Raw genomic sequence first — 24,028 nt, forward strand, 5'->3', positions numbered from 1 at the left:
AAGTACACAGGGAGGCGCGATGTCTGAGCGGACTGAAGTGAACATTCATGAGCGCTCCAGAGGCCCAGCCCCCCGCCGGACAAAAGCACCTTTATTCACCCACCACGGCCGTGTTTACTCTGTGCGCACATGTGTGTGTGTTTGGCACTGAAAACATCCACCCAGTGTGTGTGCTTTAGGCATAATTATAAATGAAAAACAGACAAACACACTCTGTGGGCATGTTTGTGAATTTATACCCTGAACGTGGTATAAAAAAGGTATAGAGTAGAATTAAAAACTTTCTTTGCTTTATGAAGCTAAATGAACAGCAGACTTTTAAAACCACTGGCTAAATCTAAATATTTGAATACATGCTAAACTATGCCTATTGCCCAACGTCATGAAACTATGTGCTTTTTGAAAGAGAATTTATACTTTTCAATAATCAATTTTTTCTACACAAAATCAACTTTCAGATGGTCCCCTATGGAACATATAATATTTTCCCCTATGGAGTTCCTGTATGGAACAGTGCATTTTAAAACTAGGCACAACATTAAGCATTTTCTTAAAACAAAAACACATATAATACCAATTAAATGTGCTGATGAAAATTAGATTCTAGGATGTATCGTTTTATACTCGCCTCTAGACTAAGTTTAGTGCTTAATCATCTGCAGTATGCAGAATGTAATTCCCGTTTTCTACACCATCAATCAGATAATCCAAACTCACACCATTGGCTAAATCAATGTTTTTGAGTTGGGCAGGCCAGGAAGCTCTAACACAGGGGTTTTCAAACTGGGGCCCAGGTAATGAAAAATGAAAATTCTGTCATTAATTACTCACCCTCATGTCGTTCCAAACCCGTAAGACTTCAGAAGACTTCTTCAGAAAACAACTGAAGACATTTTTAATGAAATCTGAGAGCTTTCTGGCCCTCCATTGACAGTCTATGCAATTACCACTTTGACATTTAAAAAAAACAATTCATAAAGAGATTATATATATATAACTAATCCATATGAATTGAGAACCAATTGAGAATGTCCAAGAACCAATGACAATCATTCTCATGTTACGCAGCACGTTTGAGCTTCAGCAGGAACCAATGAGGTTCATTCTCGTGTGTTACGCAGCACGTTTGAGCTTCAGCAGGAACCAATGAGGTTCATTCTCATGTGTTACGCAGCACGTTTGAGCTTCAGCAGGAACCAATGAGGTTCATTCTCGTGTGTTACGCAGAACATTTGAGCTTCAGCAGGAACCAATGAGGTTCATTCTCATGTTACGCAGCACGTTTGAGCTTCAGCAGGAACCAATGAGGTTCATTCTCGTGTGTTACGCAGCACGTTTGAGCTTCAGCAGGAACCAATGAGGTTCATTCTCGTGTGTTACGCAGCACGTTTGAGCTTCAGCAGGAACCAATGAGGTTCATTCTCGTGTGTTACGCAGCACGTTTGAGCTTCAGCAGGAACCAATGAGGTTCATTCTCGTGTGTTACGCAGAACATTTGAGCTTCAGCAGGAACCAATGAGGTTCATTCTCGTGTGTTACGCAGAACATTTGAGCTTCAGCAGGAACCAATGAGGTTCATTCTCGTGTGTTACGCAGAACATTTGAGCTTCAGCAGGAACCAATGAGGTTCATTCTCGTGTGTTACGCAGCACGTTTGAGCTTCAGCAGGAACCAATGAAGTTCATTCTCATGCAGCACGTTTGAGCTTCAGCAGGAACCAATGAGGTTCATTCTCGTGTGTTACGCAGAACATTTGAGCTTCAGCAGGAACCAATGAGGTTCATTCTCGTGTGTTACGCAGCACGTTTGAGCTTCAGCAGGAACCAATGAGGTTCATTCTCGTGTGTTACGCAGCACGTTTGAGCTTCAGCAGGAACCAATGAGGTTCATTCTCGTGTGTTACGCAGCACGTTTGAGCTTCAGCAGGAACCAATGAGGTTCATTCTCGTGTGTTACGCAGCACGTTTGAGCTTCAGCAGGAACCAATGAAGTTCATTCTCATGCAGCACGTTTGAGCTTCAGCAGGAACCAATGAGGTTCATTCTCGTGTTACGCAGAACATTTGAGCTTCAGCAAGAACCAATGAGGTTCATTCTCGTGTGTTAAGCAGCACGTCTGAGCTTCAGCAGGAACCAATGAAGTTCATTCTCGTGTTACGCAGAACATTTGAGCTTCAGCAGGAACCAATGAGGTTCATTCTCGTGTGTTACACAGCACGTTTGAGCTTCAGCAGGAACCAATGAAGTTCATTCTCATGTTACGCAGCACGTTTGAGATTCAGCAGGAACCAATGAGGTTCATTCTCGTGTTACGCAGAACATTTGAGCTTCAGCAAGAACCAATGAGGTTCATTCTCGTGTGTTACACAGCACGTTTGAGCTTCAGCAGGAACCAATGAAGTTCATTCTCGTGTTACGCAGAACATTTGAGCTTCAGCAGGAACCAATGAAGTTCATTCTCATGTTACGCAGCACATTTGAGCTTCAGCAGGAACCAATGAGGTTCATTCTCGTGTGTTACACAGCACGTTTGAGCTTCAGCAAGAACCAATGAGGTTCATTCTCGTGTGTTACACAGCACGTTTGAGCTTCAGCAGGAACCAATGAAGTTCATTCTCATGTTACGCAGCACATTTGAGCTTCAGCAGGAACCAGTGAGGTTCATTCTCGTGTTACGCAGAACATTTGAGCTTCAGCAAGAACCAGTGAGGTTCATTCTCGTGTTACGCAGAACATTTGAGCTTCAGCAGGAACCAATGAGGTTCATTCTCGTGTTACGCAGAACATTTGAGCTTCAGCAAGAACCAATGAGGTTCATTCTCGTGTGTTACACAGCACGTTTGAGCTTCAGCAAGAACCAATGAGGTTCATTCTCGTGTTACACAGCACATTTGAGCTTCAGCAGGAACCAATGAAGTTCATTCTCATGTTACGCAGAACATTTGAGCTTCAGCAGGAACCAATGAAGTTCATTCTCATGTTACGCAGAACATTTGAGCTTCAGCAGGAACCAATGAGGTTCATTCTCGTGTTACGCAGAACATTTGAGCTTCAGCAAGAACCAATGAGGTTCATTCTCGTGTGTTACGCAGCACGTTTGAGCTTCCACAAGAGGTTTGTTCTCGTGAATCAAGCAGGTTCAGTTAAGCTTCTGTTTATGTTTGCTGATCAATGTTTATATGTGAATAAAAGCTTAAATTCAATCTATTCATCATATAAAGCGATTGTGCCTCTAAAGAAAATCTGGACTAAACTGCTTGATTCATATGGATTAGTTTTATGATCTCTTTATGAACTTTAAGCGTCAAAGTGGTAGTTCCGTAGCTGCCTATGGAGGGACATAAAATTGCCCAGGTTTCATCAAAAATATCTTCACTTGTGTTCCGAAGATGACCAAAATCTTTCTAGTTTGGAACGACATGAGGGTGTGTAATTAATGACACAATTTTCATTTTTGGGTGAACTAATCCTTTAAGGGGGTGTTAGAGGGTCCGTGAAAAAGTTTAGTTGAAAATTGAAAATGTAAATAAAACCAAATTATTATAATATTTATTTATAAATACATAATATAATAAATATAATTTTAGAGACATACTATTTTATTCTGTTTTCTAAAGACTTATTTAATTTTATAAAGTTATAGTTTATGCTATACATAAATATATTACGTTTTTCCAAATAATATTGTACACATTTATAACCATTTTTACTGTATAAATGGGTCTTTATACATGATGATTATGTAAATTAATAAGGAAAGGGGTCCCTTACAAAGAGTTTTCCTATAGGCCATTTTCCTATGGACCTTTACAGTGTCATTACATTCATTTTAAACTCAAGAGGCGTTCCTATGGTTGCAGCCAAGACCTCTGACTAAGCAAAGTGTGAACTGGCATCTCACAATGTCCATTTTACCCTTGTTTTGTCCTTTTTCAAGCAAGTTATTTCATCAGTTGTGCTTGTGGATGAGGCGTATCTGATAGCCCACAACTTCATTTATGAATCATTACCAGTTATATGCCTTAGTTGGGCTAAAGATGGTCAAAAATGAGGGGGATGTTAAAAACTACTGTGTGTCAGTATGCCCCACCCTCAGCAGTCTCTATGACTAAAAAAGGTAGGAAAAAAATGAAAGAAAAGCCATGACATCATCTTCACTCCCTCTGCACGGCCATTAGATCCAAACCAACCCTCAAAGAAACAGAGAGAGAGAGAGAGAGAGAGAGAAAGAAAAAATGAAGGCTTGGAGAAAGAGAGTGAGCAAACACATAAAAAAAGAAGATAGACAGAAAACAAAACAGAATAACTCACTGAGATATAGAAGGCTCAATGTCCATATAACTGGCAACAGAATAAAAACTTTCCTTTCTCTTAAAGGAACAGTTCATCCCCCAAATTAATTCTGCCACGGGTCAGGGTGGCGCCATAGTTAATGTTTGACAGGAATGAAAACGAGGCTGTGAGGGATAGAAGCACGCTGTGTTCAATAGATAATCTTGTTGTTTACAGCTGAAAAAAAACATAAAAAAAAAAAAACTTTTATACCTTTAACCCTTTATACAGTATGTACCATTGTAAAGACAATAATTTATCCCTCACAGTCTCATTTTCATCTGCGTAAAATTAGCTTTGTACTATATGTGCTATTTTTCATATTATATATATATATATATATATATATATATATATATATATATATATATATATATATATATATATATATATATATATATATATATATATATATACACACATATATATATATACACATATATACACACACATATACACACACATATATACACACATATATATATATATATAAAGCATGAGAGAAGCACAGTGAGAGCTGAGGGCCGGAAGTGCCTTTTAATGACACAATTCTCTCAGGAGAACCTAATAAGCTGCAATTAGCACACAAAAAGCCCAGTGTGCAGTGTGTGCTGTGACGTGAGCCAAGGGCAATAGAGCGGGCTGTGTTGTGTCAATGGCAGCGTCCTGTGTTCTCAAACTCCACTGCAGCAGCACACGGCCACGACATGTAATGTTGGAATCAGCTGTCACTTTTGACACTTGTGTGAGAACTAAACCAAAGGCCTCATGAATAAATGCAGTGAACTACCATCTAAACTTCATAACATGATCATTTACTTCAAAACATACACTTCAAAAGTAGAAACAGAAGCACTTCTTAGGTAGCATATAGGTCTCTTTACACAAGCTGTATTTAATGCTGCTCAGAGGTGGCATAAATGTATTTATACAGCAATTACAATTGTCATTTAGTCTTTTTTATGGCCATTATGTCTTTATAAAGAGTTTTGAGCAGAGCAGCCTAAACCCAGCAGAAGCATGACTAAACAGATAAACATCAATATTACTCAGTATTATATTGCACAATCTGGCAGCTGCTGTCTAGCGTTCAAAAGTTTGGAGTCATAAATGTTTTTAAAAAATGTTTTTTTTTTCTTTTCCCAAGATTCTTTGACTAGAAAGTTTAAAAGAACAACATTTATTTGAAGTCGAATTAAAAATCTTACTGATCCCAAACATTTAAACAGTAGTGTGTGGGTGTATTTTATATATATATATATATATATTACACACAGTCCAGTCCAAAAGTTTGGAACCACTAAGATTTTTAATGTTTTTAAAAGAAGTTTCGTCTGCTCACCAAGGCTACATTTATTTAATTAAAAAATACAGTAAAAAACAGTAATATTGTGAAATATTATTACAATTTAAAATAACTGTGTACTATTTAAATATATTTGACAAAGTAATTTATTCCTGTGATGCAAAGCTGAATTTTCAGCATCGTTACTCCAGTCTTCAGTGTCACATGATCCTTCAGAAATCATTCTAATATGCTGATTTGATGCTCAATAAACATTTATGATTATTTTCAATGTTGAAAACAGTTGTGTACTTTTTTTTCAGGATTCCTTGATGAATAGAAAGTTCAAAAGAACAGCATTTATCTGAAATACAAAGCTTCTGTAGCATTATACACTACCGTTCAAAAGTTTGGGGTCAGTAAGAATTTTTATTTTTATTTTTTTGAAAAGAAATTAAAGAAATTAATACTTTTATTCAGCAAGGATGCATTAAATCAATCAAAAGTGGCAGTAAAGACATTTATAATGTTACAAAAGATTAGATTTCAGATAAACACTGTTCTTTTGAACTTTCTATTCATCAAATAATCCTGAAAAAAAATATTGTACACAAATATTTTGTACAATTGTACACATTAAATGTTTCTTGAGCAGCAGATCAGCATATTAGAATGATTTCTGAAGGATCATGTGACACTGAAGACTGGAGTAATGATGCTGAAAATTCAGCTTTGCCATCACAGGAATAAATTACTTTGTGAAATATATTCAAATAGAAAACAGTTATTTTAAATTGTAATAATATTTCACAATATTACTGTTTTTTACTGTATTTTTAATTAAATAAATGTAGCCTTGGTGAGCAGACCAAACTTCTTTTAAAAACATTAAAAATCTTAGTGGTTCCAAACTTTTGGACTGTACTGTGTTCATGTGACTACAGTGGTTTAACCTTAGTGTTATGAAGCGACGAGAATACTTTTTGCGTGCCAAAAAAACAAAATAACGACTTTATTCAACAATATCTAGTGATGGGTGATTTCAAAACACTGCTTCATGAAGCTTCGAAGCTTTACGAATCTTTTGTTTCGAATTAGTGGTTTGGTGCGTGTATCAAACTGCCAAAGTCACACGATTTCAGGCTTCGTTACGTCATAAGTGTCTCAAAACTTTTAGAAATTTCAATGGTTCACCACTGGGGGGGGGCGATGATCTCTGTGAACTAGTGATGGGCAGAGCGAGGCTTTGTGAAACACTGAAATAGTTGAAGCAAATGAGCCGAATTGTGTCGAGGCTTCGAAACAATCTGAAACCCTTCTCTACGGTGACACTTATTGGTCACTTTCACATGTTGATCTGAAATAACATTAACAACGATTCAGACAACCGTTGCCGAATTATAACGTACATGTTGTTTGTGCCAAACAAGGAAGTGTGTGGGGGAGTGGATAGTGTTCTCGACTGGGTTCGAATGCTGGTCAGAACAGTGTTTTGCTCTAAAAACTCATGCAAATAAACACCTTTTACAAACCCATTGCAAATGTTTTATTGAAAGTAAAATCTATAAATCATTTAATAAGATGTATGTATAAAATGCCTTCTTTTATCAATTTTCAAGGCTAAAACCTAGAAAAGATCATCACCCCACAGAGGGGAATCACTGAAATTCCAAAAAGTTTGAAACATTTATGACATAACGAAGCCTCGTTTACTGAAATCACGTGACTTTGGCAGTTTGATTCACACTCCGTACCACTGACTCGAAACAAAAGATTCGTAAAGCTTCATGAAGCAGTGTTTTGAAATCGTCCATCACAAGATATTGTTGAATAAAGTCGTTATTTAGTTTTTTTGCTGCACAAAAAGTATTCTCGAAGGTTGAACCCCTGTAGTCACATGAACTGTTTTAAATAAGAGCATTTGAAAGTGTTAATTATCTTGCTGTCTATGGAGGCCTCAATGAGGTCAAAATGTGCTCATGAGGTCAAAGGAATACGCCTGTGTGAGGTGCTGTGTTTACCTGGTAGAGGTATCTCTGGTTGAACTGCTGCATGGCTCCCTGCAGCTGACTGCGCTGAGACTGCCACTGCTCATAGTTGCGTACGGACTCTGCTGTGGGCCGCTGCCATGTTGTGGTTCTGGTGTTGTGATCCACATAGTAAAACCTTCCACGCTGGTCCACACGCTTCTCCCAGCTACAATACAGACACGGATCACAGATTAACACCAGCCCCAGATAGGTGTATAAGTGGCCGTGCACAAAAGTGAATTGTAAATACATATGCAAACAGAGCTCAAGCTGAAGCCAAACTGATGTTTTCGGTTTTCTTTCTCTTTTACACACAATGTTGTGATCCACTGACACCACTGTTATAGCTTTATTGGCTTGTACTTTCAGGGGCTGCTCTTGAAGGACACATCTTGAATTTTTTTTTCAGATGCTAATATGTACCAGACAACACCATTGAACTTTGTCACACATCTCAATGTTTTTTCAGCATCTTGTGCCATTAGATTAAGAAGTTAAACTTTTAAAAAAATTGCCTCAAAAGCCTCCATTCCACTGCACTCCTGTGTGAACAGTCCCTTACAGTACTGTGAAGCTAGAAATTTGGCAAACTGCTTTTCTGCAAAAATTTGATCTAGGCCAAACTTCCTCCATTCAGATGTGCAGGTCTAACACTCATTTACAGGAAATGTTTGGTTGCGATATTGTTGCTCAATCCAGACAAATCTTTTTCAAGCAAAGAAGAAAAGCAAAACAAATGACATGAAATTTCAAACCCAAGCAAGTTTAGTCTTATTTCCCTCCACAGATATCTGTCATCATATATCTCCTGATCTGGCTTGATAGAGCTTCACAGAGATTGTTGACATTCCAGAGCAAATGACACACAGGATATGAATATAGGCATTCATTTAAAATAAAGAAGTGATATAAACACATATTTATTTATACATTTAAAAACAGAGGATGACACTTGAGGATTCATGGAATATTGTTCAATTTGTGAGGAACTTGCCAAACAGATAGCAGAACAAACCTGACATATGGATTAATCCAAATTTATGGACTCATCTTTATAAGTCCAATAAAAATATGTTCTCATATTGGTTTGATCACAAGCAATACTTTTGTAAGCAATGTTTCATTTAAATCAGAATCACTCATATGCGCAAAAATGAGTTCACCGTCAGTAGCATGGTTGTCAAGGTAATAGTGACAGTTTATGTCTTTATCAAGTTATATAACTATACACCTTTTATATTCCATAAGAAGTGTGTGTGGGAGCAAGTATGTAAATTATACATCACTAATAGCAGTTTATTTTTGCAAGTTATGCTTTCATGCTGACATGCAAACTGTACTGGAGTTCACATGAACTGTACCCCAGTCCACAAGTTTACAGTTTACAAGCGGACTTTACCTACCAATAAGAAGGCAGTGTTTTAAAACTTTCTAATAACATAAAACCCAGTATTCCCAGATATTCAACCCAGAATTCCACAGATATTCCTCAGACACAGAATATGTGACAGAGCACAGATTTCATGTGGGCCTGAACAAAGCATAAGATACTACACAGCTTTAGTGGAAACTCTCACAAGGGGCTACAAACACATCTTTGTCCCTCACATGCTTTTCCAGGATTTGTCATCAAAGGTCACAAATAGCTTCACCAAAGGGAAAAGTAAAAATAAATATAGCTGAAAGCAGAGATGACAGGCCCAAGCCCCAGTGCCATGCCAACCTGGCAACTTTTGGAAAACTGCACGGCAGACAATGTGCATTTAAAGCGGGTAAATATAAAATGATTACGTCAAGGTCGTTAGCATGCGACATTTACTGCAAAAGCTGGTGCCACAACAGCCACATCCATGAGATCATTTGAATTTAGATGAATTTCATGTCATAGGATATCATAGGTCAATTTTAAATGAGCGGTTCAAAATGTTATAAGTCCAGATGCATTTATCGTAAGGTCTTTTTATAGTATTATTAACCAAACTATTAAACTAATTATATATTATTATATACAGTGTGTTTATATTATATACAGTGAGTGCACTACAAATTAACTGGTTCTATGACTTTATTTTGTTATTTAAATTGATTGAAAAAGATGAGGCCTAAGAAATTTCTTATCCTCTAATGCAGGCAAAAGCACACAACGATGAATGGGTTAAACTCTAAACCATCAAGAGTAAAAAAAGACTCTCACACACACAGAGAGAGAAGCAGAGTGAGATCTAAGGATCAGTTGAAGACTGTTTACCAGTTATTTGAACCAGAAAATTCAACGAAAATAAATAAAATCTAAACTGTAACATAGTCTTTGTTATTGTCTAAATATATATCAGAAGGTAAATACACGCATACATCCTTTCTAACACAAAACATGTCATGCATATTTTAAATCATTATATTATTTTATGTGAATGAGTGGGCAGGATGATTTCACATCGTTTTGATGCAAAACTTTAGGCTACACGATCCAGTTCTTAAAAGTCTTAAACAAATATAAAAGCCTTAAAAGCCTGAACAAATATTCAGTATGGGTTTTATGGTCTTATTTCAATGACTTACAATTTTTTTCATCTCAAAAATGATTTCAGCTTAAAGGGTTAGTTCACCCAAAAATAAAAATGTCATTTATTACTTACCCTCATGTCGTTCCACACCCGTAAGACCTTCGTTAATCTTCGGTACACAAATTAAGATATTTTTGTTGAAATCCGATGGCTCAGTGAGGCCTCCATAGACAGCAATGCCATTTCCTCTCTCAAGATCCATTAATGTACTAAAGACATATTTAAATCAGTTCATGTGAGTACAGTGGTTCAATATTAATATTATAAAGCGACGAAATTATTTTTGGTGTGCCAAAAAAAAACAAAATAACAACTTATTTAGTGATGGCTGATTTCAAAACACTGCTTCAGGAAGCTTCAGAGCGTCATGATTCTTCTGTGTCGAATTATGATGCGGATCGCGTGTCAAACTGCCAAACTGCTGAAATCACGTGACTTTGGCGCTCCGAACCGCTGATTCAATATACCGATTCATAATGCTCCGAAGCTTCCTAAGTCGTTATTTTGTTGTTGTTTTTTTTGTGCACCAAAAATATTCTCATCACTTTATAATATTAATATTGAACCACTGTACTCAAATGAACTGATTTAAATATGTTTTTAGTACCTTTATGGATCTTGAGAGAGGAAAGTCATTGCTGGCTATGGAGGCCTCACTGAGCACGGATTTCAACAAAAATATCTTAATTTGTGTTCTGAAGAAGAACGAAGGTCTTACGGGTGTGAAGTGACATGAGGGTAAGTAATAAATGACATTTTTATTTTTGGGTGAACTAACCCTTTAAGACGCATAAATATTTTCTCAAAACTACAAACTTTTACATACGTGCTGCTCAAATATTATTGTATAAGAGTCTGTACTGAATACAGTGTAATCAGACTTTAGCCATGAAAATGTTATAAGTAACAGAAATAAGCACAAGCATCAGGGCATGTCAAAACATGTCCCAGAAAACAGGGTTAACCCTAGAGGGTTAAGTAGGAACGTCCTGAGCCCCTGCCTGTGAAGTACCTGACCTTGTATATATGGAATGATTTTAATAACTTTAATTTAGGTGATTTGAAGTGTGCACCAAGCACTAGGAAAATACAAGTATCAGATCAAAACTCTGTATTGGCAGATACTCAATATTAAATTACATGACTCATATTGGTTTGGGGGAACATGAATAAAGAAAACTAATTACATATCTTGCATTACTTGTAACACGTTACCCCCAACACTGCAAGCAAGTACACTTTACTTAACATGCACATAAACTGTAATAATATCACTAACAAAAGTGACACAGTTTATTCCCTACCTCCCTTTATACTAGTTTTTCATCATACAACAAAGTAGGTATATTGGTATGAGCCACCATAGTCATCAAAAATATAGAAAACAGCACAAAGTGATGATGCAAATCCTTCCCAGCTACACACAATGTACCAGTTATGCAATTTATTGGTAGTTTTCGTAATTTAATTTGCTCTTTATAATGTGAATTGATATACAGCGTGCACCTCCACATTTGCCTGTGCGGTTGAAGAGTGCACTATAAAATCTGACAGGACAGGAAAGTTTGTTTTTCTGAGGTGAGAGACTTTTTACTTCGTAACAAGTTACGAAAATAATGCTAGAATAATGACACCGACATATAGCTTGACCACATCTCATCTGACAGCAGATTTGAATCAGGACAACACGTTTTTCTCAGACACACTGCCGAAATCCCAGGAAATAAGAGCTAACTCTTTACTTAAACTACGTCTGACAGAAGAGTAAACAGAAATCATGTTTTCATGCACGTCTTGCATCCGAAAAAACATTTAGAATTACATTTGTTGTTGTTTCATTGACTACACACTCTGTGACCCACCATCGTAGACAATACAATATCACACTCACACACCCCTAATCTTACATACTTCACCTTTTAGGGTAGTGAAGTAATTTTAGATGTTAATGTGCAAATTGTTAGAGACTGACATCTACAAACTTCTTCCATAAACATTACCCATCAGCATGTAAAAACACATGAAAGACAGATACACACCCTGGTGGGAGGGGTCTCTCCCATGTGGTGGTCTTTGTGTTATGATCCACATAATAGACTCGTCCATGAGGAAGAATTCGCTGTTCCCAACTGCAAGAGATAAAAATCATTGAGAAAACTGATATGGCATGCGTTCATGTTTAAATTCAACCCAAGCTTTCTGACGTACCCAGCGGGCAATGCATCAGTGGCTTGAGTATCTGTGGCTACTCCGGTCGGGTCAGTGGTGGATGGGGTGTCTGTGGCTGGCGGCAGGGCAGAACTGTCCGTCCCAGCAGGGGGGTCTGAGCTCAGTGATGGTGAAGACAGATCTGGACGTGACAGATGACCGCCCTCTATCCCATTGGTAGGAGTCTCACCTTTACCTTAGCAAAGACCAACAAAAAAATTTAATTAACATCTTACCAAATCAGACCACTCAAAGAGAGTTTACAAGAGCCTAAGTAGCCCCAATCGAAACGTTTCAGTCTTGTGAACTGAAATGTGACAAGATTTCTCTTTGAGGTGAAAAGCTGTCTCGCGATATCATGACAGAATGTGAGGGTGAAATTAAGATGACGTTTAAGAATATGCCACCGATGTTTACATTATGCCTCCACTGTTGTTGTTTATATATATACACGAGCTGCAGAGTCGTACATAGTGTAGCAGGAATCAGAGTTCACCGATCACATGATGAGAGTAAGTGACGAGATGACTGACAAGACCATGGCGGAGGATTCGCTGCACAACAGAGCCTTACAGTGCGTTCACACCAGACGCGAATGAAGTGTTAATCGCGAGTGATTTACATGTTAAGTCAATGCAAAGACGCGAATAGACATCCTGCAGTGCAATTCATGTGAATGACGCGGCGCGAATTGAGCGTTTCGGGCGTTTGATGCGCGTAACGCGTGATTCGCACGAATCGCGCAAGTTGAAAAATCTGAATTTGTGCCGCATTAACCAATCAGGAGCTTGCTCTAGTAGTGACGTGATTACAACGTAGCGAGCGGAGGCAGAAATCTAAAACAACAATGGAGGACAAAATCATCGTTGTTGTACAATTCATCTTCGTACTTTTATAGAAACAGGAATTAAAAGGATCTTGCTTGGAAGAAAGTGAGTGAGGAGTTTGGACAATCTGGTAAGTTGTAAAAAACGGTCCTTACTCAATTTGAGCTATATATATATATATATATATATATATATATATATATATATATATATATATATATATATATATATATATATATATATATATACACATATTGAAACTACAAGCTAGCTAAAGCCAGCAAATTGAGCTTATTCGCCATATTTTACAACTACTTTCCTGCTGATGGTTTGATGGGTTTATTCAGAGGAAGTGTGCAGAAAGAAGCGGAAGAGTCTGAGGGACACATATTTAAAGGAAAGGGAGAGCCCCTTTCATGACGCGAATTTGCGTCTGTTGTGAAGTGAATTTCACGTGCGAATGAAGTGAGTAAACTCAAAATGTTCAAGCGTCCAACTACGTGCGAATAGCGCGCTTTATTCGCGCAAGTCGCGTCTAGTGTGAACGCCCCATAAGCGTCAAAATTGTAGAAGCTCATAAATGATGTACAGTAAGGTCTGAAAATACTGTATTGTTACTTTATTGTAAATAAACAGTATTTTTGTCTTTTACTAATAATTCATTCACAGAAAGTAGAACTGAAATGACATTGATTTCAAGATGATTAGTTAAAACATTTCAAATGCACCTGCAGACACTTTTTCTAGTAATGCATTTCGTCATTGAGGGTTTCTTAAAAATACTATATAAAAATCTTGTCTCGTCCTTGTGAACTCACTCTCCTGTCTCGTCTCGTGAGCTAACTGTCTCGTCAGACCCCTATTAGATTGTGATACACTATGATACAATGTGTATGATCATATTTCACAGCAGCCTGAGTGAGTTTGTATGTTTGTAAATTTGTATGTGTGTGTATATATCTAACCAGCACTGCTCAGGCTGTTGATAGCAGTCTTTGAGTTGCGGCGGCATGTGGATTCGGCAGGTTCTCCATTCAGTTCACCATTAGTGAGAACAGCTCCTCTGATGTCAGCTGGAGAATCTCCACAAGAACCCCCAGATGAATGACGTAAACTTCTGAAAATATATAAGAGACTCATATAAGACACACATTGTATGCATGTATGCTGGTTATGTGTATTTATGCTTCAGTAATCCCACACACAAAGTGAATCATTTTAATTATGGGTGTCCAACCTATTTGTACGTGGGGCAAGTATTTTTAGTAAATCAGCTGCATGCCCACAAAAAGTGCATGACTTTTTTTTAGACTTCCCAAGCAAATTCCTTTATTTAGGATGTTAGCAAATTGGGCCTAAAACTGACTAGAAAACGTTTATCACTAAAATTAACACATTTATCATGCTTGTTTGGAACATACAGGTGGAGGGTAACAGCTCCTGTTTTGATAGATTTAACAATTTTGTCATTTTAGTAGTAAAATGAAGCAAAGCAATTTGGAATTTGCAACCTAAATGTTACATTTGAATAAAAACCACCCCAAATTTTGTCCTCCAAACCCTAAAACATTTTCCCAGTACAATTTAATCATAAGTAATTGTGATCAATTTCATTTAGAGTAACTGTATGCAACAAAGACACTGACATGCACTCCTTTTTTCTTAATTGGTCTATTTATTTTATTTATTAACACTGTTTTACGACAGCTTCAACTGTGGTTCCACCAAAGCATTTTTAGCCAGCTGAAAACAGCAGGCACTCTGCTGAAAATACCCACAGTACCTATGGGCGCTTGAGAGAGCATTTTTTTCAGTTGAGACGCTTTGCTTGTTATGATACAGAATATCCGCGGAAGTGTTTCACATATAGTTTTTTTTCTGTATTGTTTGTATATAAAAAGTTATACAATGTAAAGTATTTGCTCTAGCTCTTGTTCCATTATTTTGCTCGTTGTTGTCGTCTGTTGACATTGTACGAGCAGAATGTGGGGGTTGGTCGGTGTTGTATTTGTCCCGCCCCTCCTCCACTGTGATTGGATGGCTGTGTATAAAGTGACAGCTCTGCGTTTTACCCAAAGTTGAACATTCTTCAACTCGAGTAAAAAAACGTGTTCGCTCAGTGTGCAATAGACGCTCAGAGCCTCGTTACACTCCTTCGTTTTAAAAACGAAGAGCTCCCATTGAAAACAATTGGAAAATATGCTATAGCCTCGGAAAAAATCACTTTGGTGGACACATGGATTTATGGTGCGTTCACACCAGGCGAGAATGAAGCGTTAAGCGCGAGTGATGTGAATGCAAAGATGCAATAGACATCCTGCAGCCCGAATGACGCGATTCGCGTGAATGACGCGGCATGAATTTAGGGTTTCGGGCGTTTCCCGCTGACGAGTTGATGTGTTTATTCAGAGGACGTGTGCAGAAAAAGTGGAAGAGTCTGAGGGACACATATTTAAAGGAGAGGGAGAGCCCCTCTCATGACGCGAATTAGTGTCAGTTGTGAAGTGAATTTCACGTGCGAATGAAGCGAGTAAACTCAAAATTTTCAAGTGTCCAACTCCGTGCGAATAGCGCGCTTTATTCGCGCAAGTCGCATCTGGTGTGAACGCCCCATTAAAGTTGGAATGAACTATTTTATAATGCATGTTAAACCATTTTGAGTATTTTGTTGAATAACATTAATTTGTTATTAATAATCTTATCTTTTGGATTTAATTTGTCAAATTCCAAATAATAGAGAAAATAAACAAGTTGTATGAAGTTCAACTGTTTAATTCACTGGATCACTTAAATATGTAGTTATTTAATATGTAAACCATTGGAGAATTTCCAGCAAAATTAACTATATTGCTATATACAGACCATTGCCATGATAAAAAAATAAACTAAATCTAAAATACATTTACGTTATACTAAATACACTTCATCTATTAACACATTTACTGATATATTGCTTTAGACTTACTGATATAAAAATTATAATTAAACTTTATTTAGATTACTACTTGTGCACAATGCACAGTTCTTAATATTAAGCCTAAAATGTGTTTTAATGTCACTATTGATGAGGAATGTATGATATTTGAATAATATTGCAAGATATTCAAAGTGTACCTTAAGTATACTTGCAATAGTTTCACTTTAGCACAATGAAGTATACTGAAGTATATCTTTAGTTGGACCACAGCACTACTTCTGCACAATTAAAGAGCATTAAGTACAAAATTACTTGTTCCAATTTAACAGACTTTAAGTATACCAGTTTAGTATACTAAAAGTACAATAGCAGTGTATTTTTATTAAAACATAATATGTAAATGTATTTGTAGTATACTTTGCATAAAATAAATGTATTTCAAATACATTTTAGTACATTTATATTTCACTAGGGTTGCCATGGTAAAAATTTGGTCATACCACCAACCCCTAACACTCTTGTAATTCTTCAGCCCATTTAGTTTGTTATGCATAAAAACACAAGGATGTTCTGACTAGAACATGAGAGAAAAAAGCAGAAGACATGAAGCAGAAGTATAAAACACAAACACACAAAAAGCCAGACATAAACAATGGGAAAATGAAAAGATATTTGTGCTGACCGTCCACGGGGGCTGCTGGTACTGGGGCTCTCCTCACTATGAGCTCTGTGCATATTAGACCTGCTCGAGTGAACTACCTCTGCACAGAAAAAAAACACACAAAATCATCATAAACCAGTGCATTAGGACAACCGATTCACATCATGCAGAAACGTTTGTCATTCCTACTTAGAGTTTATGTCATTAAAGCAATAATCCATGAGAGGCCATACATTACAAGGGTAAAAATCAGTAGCATTTAAGACAGTTCACCTTCATGTGTGTAATTTGTTGTTCCAAATGTATGACTTCATTTCTTCCAAAAATGACCCCCCAAAACTGACCATAATAGTAGAACTGAAGCAATCCATATGACTTGTGGGCTATACTCCAAGTCACACAATATGTCTTCAGTCTGTTTCTCAAGTCATTCACAGAAAAACTTTTCCTCCTGGACAGCTCTCAGATGTGTACAATTTGAATATGGGCACAAGACACAAGAAACAACGACATTTATCTTTGTCTAAACTGGCTTGACACATCTGGATAAGCCACATTAGCAGATAAACAGAACTGGGAGCTTGTTCTGTTCTTGTGTCGGTAGAAAGACTAGATTTCTAAAATGAGGGACGGGCCACAAATCCATGAGTGCTGTTTGCTAAAATGTGTGCACTGATTATGAATTTGTGGGTATGGGTTGAAAAAACGAAGGTATGGTTTATAAATCTGAGCGCACAAATTGGACATTTGTGGGTATGGTTTATTAATCCATGGGCACTTGTTGTTAAACCGAGGGAACAATTTAAAGTGATAGTTCACCTAAAAATGAAAATTTGATGTTTATCTGCTTACCCCCAGGGCATCCAAGACGTAGGTCACTTTGTTTCTTCAGTTGAACACAAATGATGAATTTTAACTCCAGACTATTGCGGTCTGTCAGTCTCATAATGCATGTCAATGGGAACTCCATCTATAAGAGTCAAAAAAAAAAAAAAAACATGCACAGACAAATCCAAATTAAACCCTGCGGCTCGTGACGACACATTGATGTCCTAAGACACGAAATGATCGGTTTGTGTGAGAAATCGAACAGTAGTTATATAATTTTCTAATACACCAGTATGTCCAACTGCCTTGCGCATCCGGTTGGTGTGTTGGTCTGAAAATGCGCTCTGATGCTGGAAGAGAACTCTCGCGTGTGTGAGCGATCACTTCCGGCATCAGAGTGCATTCAGACCTCACACACCGGATGTGGAGGGCAGTTGGACATACTGGTGTATTAGAGGTAAAAAATTATATAACTACTGTTCGTTTTCTCACACAAACCGTTCATTTCGTGTCTTAGGACATCAATGTGTCGTCACGAGCCACAGGGTTTAATTTGGATTTGTCTGTGCATGTTTTTTTTTTTACTCTTATAGATGGTGTTCCCATTGACATGCATTATACGACTGACAGACGGCAACGGTTGGAGTTAAAAATCATCATTCGTGTTCTACTGAAGAAACAAAGTCACCTACATGTTGGATGCCCTGGGGGTAAGCAGATAAACAGCAAATTTTCATTTTTGGGTGAACTATCCCTTTAAGAATCTGTGAGTACGGTTTATAAACTGAGGAGACGGATTGCAAAACTGTGGCGACGGTTACTTCCCGGGCTTCGTAGAATCCCATAAAGGGAACTATTTCATTTTAGGAATACCCATTAATTTAATATTGACATACATCTGAAATAAAAAAAATAAAATAAAAAATTCTGTATTATGACACTGCTTGTGTTTCTGCTCTTAATTAAAGATGTTTGGGTCATTGACGAATTATTTTTTTTTTAACATTTTTAAAAACCTCAAACAAAAACAAAACAATGGAGATTTAATTAATTTGAAGATTTATTAAGTGTTAACAATAAGATTATGTGGTTTTTATAATCAATTAACAATGCTTTTGTCATTTTTTACAATATGGAAAAAACATTGTCACCAAAAAAAGTTTAACCAAAATTTCGGTTTTACCGAATTACATTTTTGGTTATACCAAATGATGATATTTTAAAGCAATGCAAACAGGCTGATATCTAGCTAGCTGATACTGACCGCATGACTTGATCTAAAATGGTCCCTTTATATTAGTTACTCCAAATACGTCAATGAAATAAATTTTTCCGGACATTCTTCAAACTGGACTTCTACGCATAATTTTAATACCATTTTGCACTATGTTGATATATGATATTATAAAATCATGCCAGAATAAAAAATATATACATTTATTACATTTTAAGATATTTTAATCACAAATAAAATGACTGTATTGGCCTTTGGACAGTTAAACCTAATGACCTTTTCATAATTCAAAATCTTTAAAATACCTTTATATGCAGCAATAATTAAAACTTTTTTGGATTTAATAAAAGAGATCTAGTTGTACTACATTACATACTTTGGTTGCCATATCTTTGTTTCTTATTATTATTAAACGGCCTTTGGACAAAAAAACAAAAAGACCCATCACGTCATTGGCCCGTTTGTGTTTTATCCTTCTGTTTTTAAGTAGTTTCACATGGAAGTGTCTGTTAATGAAGCCTTGCAGTTGCAAATGTTAAACTCAAATGGAGCAACATTAAAGCTTTTAGCACAAAATCACAAGTTACTGTAAGAATGTTTGAAGCTTAGAAAGTTTGAGCACAAGTTTCTGTTAACTGAATGTGTGTGTGTGTCATTCTGGCTTTCCCCAGGACTGTACACAAAGACCTGTTTATATAGTATGTGTGTTTCAGAAAAAAACTGCCAGGGGAAATGAGGGAAAACATTAAACCAACAAGAGCGACTTCAGAGTGAACAGAGGACCCTAACAGACCCACACACACTCCAACCTTTATCCACCGCTGAAGGTCAAACACAAACTTGCACACTGAAAGAACACACTCCAGATCTGTATACTGCGAGCCGCTAAAACAAGGATGAGAGATCAGATCACAGAGCCGGTTGTTGTTCTGGTTGTGAAAAGGCTCAAAAAGAACATTTAAGCCAAACTGTCATTTTATGAAGAGTGTGTGTGTGTGTGTGTGTGTGTGTGTGTGTGTGTGTGTGTGTGTGTGTGTGTGTGTGTGTGTGTGTGTGTACAGGTTTAGCTATACTTGTGAGAGGCAAATGTTCTTACTACTATACTGAAATATTACGACAACTGACTATTTATGACATTTAACTGGTCCTCACTAGGTAAAAAGGCTTATAAATCGGCCGAACCATGTTTTATTTCAATCTATTTTTTGCACATGTTTCTGTGATGGGCAGGTTTAGGGGTTTGGGTTGGGTTAGGCCATAGAAAACATCATTAACCTGACAGAAACTGGATAAAATATTTGAATGCTACTGATCCACAATCTGATTTCTGACTTGTGATGCAGCCTGAATCATAATAACATCGTGTTTGTTCGATAATATTCTTCATCAGTATTATTGATTTGACTGCGCTGACACTAATGGATGAGAACTGAACTGAGCTGATGATGGCATCACTGTTTTCTCCAGAGCCGCTTTATAGATGAAAAGAACTAATTTAATAATTGATGATCTTTCCAACAGAACTGAATCAACACTGAACTGACTCCAGCTGAACAATGACGCTGTTTTCTTTTAGAGCTGCTGTACAGCCAAAATGAACTCCGTTTGCATCGACATGCTTTACGCTTGACATGCTGCGATAGTTGCTGCTAAGAGGAGAAACCTTTTGTTCTGCCATGGAATAAAACAATTTAAGAGATAACTGCAACTTTTTATATCACAATTCTGACTGTTTTTCTCAGAATTGCAAGATATAAACTTGCAAGAGTTATAAAGTCCAATTTTGAGGAAAAAAATGCTGACTTTTACGAGTATAGTCCACAGTTCACATTGGCTGTACAGCTATCATTCACTCATCTGTACCAAAGTGCTGTTAAAACTTGGTGATGTGCAAAAGATCTCTAAACAGAAAATTGCTGTTAATTTTCTAGGCTGTATTAGTGAGAAATATTAAGGAGAAATATATATTTTCTCCAAAACGTGTGCTATGATTACTGGCACTTGAAACTGGTCACGTTGCCATTCATTTTGTACATTGAGGTTACTTGTGTGATTAGGAACACTTTAGTGGCAAGCCATGACTTCCTGTTTTAATGGGGTATAAATATGATGTTATATACAGCAGGGCTCGACAATAAGGACTGCCCGATGGCCCGGGGCCATTGTGAACGACGCTCGGGACAGTAGATGGAACGGTCACTTCGGGCCAGTGCTGTTGGGTGTGTGTTATATATCGTCTATGATATCGTAATTGTTGATTTAACGATCTGATATTATCGTGTATGTCCCTCACTTTACAAAAACAAAACAAAAACACACCCATTGAGTGCACTCATGCACTATGTGACATGTGACATGTCTGGAAGGTTAGACTAGTGTGCGTGCATTTTTAGAGTGCACACTGTGTGATTTAGTCTATTAAAATGCATTTATAATGCCCCCAGAATTCAAGATAAGCTGCAAAAATGCATGTCTTTTATATTTATATCATTTAATATAGTTAACCAATATTACACAAAGAGCGCCATTTTTCTCCAAATATTAGCATGATTACAAATCTGATATTGATTTTATTAAGTGTACAGTTTAATGAACAAGAACTTCATATCAAGTGACTGTTTTAGACACCAAATCGTTTCGCTTTATTTCGCCTACTAAAATAGTTCCAAAGTAGACAGCATTGTTTTGCGTCTCTAAGCAACACTTCCTGAATGAATCAGCCGTTTGAATGAATCGGTTGAATTTCAATGATTCGCTCATTAACAGTGATTCACTGCCACCTACTGGCGGGTTTAATTTCACATTGCTGCTGGTGTCTCTGTGCACGGAAAATTCTGTCAGTTACGTCACGTGAGGTATCGGTCTTCGGAATCGGGGGTATTTTTACGAGTACAAGTACATGAGCTTGGTATCGGGCCCGATACCGATACTAGTATCGGTATCAGTGCATCCCTATTTATGATTTAACTTTTTTAACTTTAGTTAGTGTGTAATGTTGCTGTTTGAGCATAAACAACATCTAAAAAATTACATCGCTCAAAATTCAATGCAAAGGGAGATATTTTCTTTTAAAGAATTCTCTGTTTAAGGACTACAACAAACAGCTGGTAGGAACTACAACAAGCTTCTTCCCGGGTTAGAGACATCACTAATCCTAAAATTTACATAAACCCTGCCCCCGAGAACACACAACAAAGGGGGCGAGGACACGTTGAGTTGTTGTAGTAGAGTGTTGTTGCCATGCGGTCATTTTACACTGAACTGCTTCACAAACAAGGGTCAATTCAACGCTGGATTTGCACAAAAGATTAACATGACGGCACATGCTAGTGGATGAGTTGAATCAACTCCACAGCAACTACATAAATTTATAAAAATCTAAAAGTTGTAACTTCTTCCTGAGTCTCTCCATCAGTGTTCGACTCCGGTTTGAACAATGTAAGGCTGAACACCGTTACTGACAATCCTCATTTTGGCTGCGTGAGATTCTCCAGCTTTGTTGTTGTTGAGCACCCGAAGCACGAACTGTTAAAGCTCCACCCTCTTTTGGAAAGTGGGCCGGGAGCAGCAGCTCATTTGCATTTGAAGGGATGCACACAAAAGTGGGGGACCCAAATAGGTGCAAATTTGACAAGCTATAATAAATGATCTGTGTGGCATGTTGAGCTGAACTTCACAGACACATTCTGGGTACACCAGAGACTTATATTAAATCTTGTGAAGGGGCAATATAGGTCCCCTTTAAGAAGTAAAAATAAATTTGAGATGGAAGTGTACAATCTTTATTGGCATCACACACAATAAGGAGGATGTCTTGGACATAATAATTGCATGGATTATCTGTACTTATGCACAAATAAAACTCAGGTTGCCCAAAGTAAATGCAGGTGTGCCAATATTTATTTAAAAAAAAAAAAAAACTTTTATTTGAGAAAAATACTTGTTTATGATAAATCTAAAGAACACAAATACTCTTAATTAAAGGATAAATTCTAGTGAATATTCCGAATGAAAACCCAAGAGGACAAATAGCCAAGAACTTTCCACAGCCTGTTTTGCTCATATTCACCAAGGGTACCGATGTTAGTGGAGGGCACTGTGTGTTTATGCAAGTACTATAACGACAGACTATCAAATTACTGAAAAAATAATGCACTACTATGCCTATAATAATGCCTCCTTTAAAAATATCAACACTACCACCTCACCTCTAAAAAAATGTCTTTTGCTTTTCAGTAGCAAAAAAATTTTACTGATGAAGTCATGGGGCAATGCTGACAAGAAGTTTCAGTGCATGTGAATGTGTGGGAGAGAGAGCCAGAGAAAGACAACATGCTTTGTTTATCCTATTGTGTTTGTGACTTTTGGTCATTTTTCTGTGGTAGTTCTAAATGAAATAATTTGGGCAAGTGATACGGAGCTGTAATAGTTGGTTGGAACGACTTTAGCTGTGCAATCATTGAAAAATTAAATCAACACCTCTAAACGTGTGTAAGCCAATCTAACATGTGGTTTAAGTAAAGACGAGCGTACACTGTGCAAGTTCGGACATTCTGCCGGTTACGAGCCATTGCGCACGTTACAAATCACATGAGCTTTTGCGCTAAACACAGAGACTTCATTGAGCTTTCAATGTTGCTGCAATAGCTTCGGATATAAAAAAGAAAGAAAATAAAAAGACGAGAGTGCAAATGATTTGGTGAAAAGCAGAGAACAGCAAAGCAATTCCTTTCTACAAAACAACTAGAGAGTTTATTTGTGTGTGTGTCGGTGTATGTTCACTCTGGGTGGTTGCAGCCACTGGGCTATAATAATATTCATAGATCTAGCCAATGTGGTTGTGTATGATTTGGCAATAGGGGACAGCCTATAAACTGGTCAAAATAGGGCCAACCCCCTGAATTTTTTAAACATGTTTAAAAATTATCGGGAGGTGCTTGTACCCCACTATGCTCGGCTCATAATTCTTCTCACACACAATGTGAGCCATGACCATACAAGCATCAACGATTTCCACACGATTTTAAATCGCCTGTAAGCTTGTATGACAGCAAAAAAAAAAAAAAAATAAAAAATAAAATAATAATAATAATAATAATAATTTTTGTATTTCATATTTTAGGTAATCCACAACTAGCTGTGC

The 24,028-nt window shown here is 37.2% G+C and overlaps 1 protein-coding gene across 1 annotated transcript in view; it reads right to left on the reverse strand.

Moving 5' to 3' along the window:
• wwp2 (WW domain containing E3 ubiquitin protein ligase 2) overlaps window positions 1–24,028 on the reverse strand; it is a 62,217-nt gene that overhangs the window by 24,385 nt on the left and 13,804 nt on the right. Inside the window, 5 exon segments of the mRNA XM_048157477.1 lie at window positions 7,638–7,812; window positions 12,250–12,339; window positions 12,419–12,614; window positions 14,211–14,362; window positions 16,845–16,923. Coding sequence (XP_048013434.1) covers window positions 7,638–7,812; window positions 12,250–12,339; window positions 12,419–12,614; window positions 14,211–14,362; window positions 16,845–16,923 — 692 coding nt within the window.

This window comes from Megalobrama amblycephala, linkage group LG15 (assembly GCF_018812025.1).
Source record: "Megalobrama amblycephala isolate DHTTF-2021 linkage group LG15, ASM1881202v1, whole genome shotgun sequence".
Lineage (NCBI taxonomy): Eukaryota > Metazoa > Chordata > Actinopteri > Cypriniformes > Xenocyprididae > Megalobrama > Megalobrama amblycephala.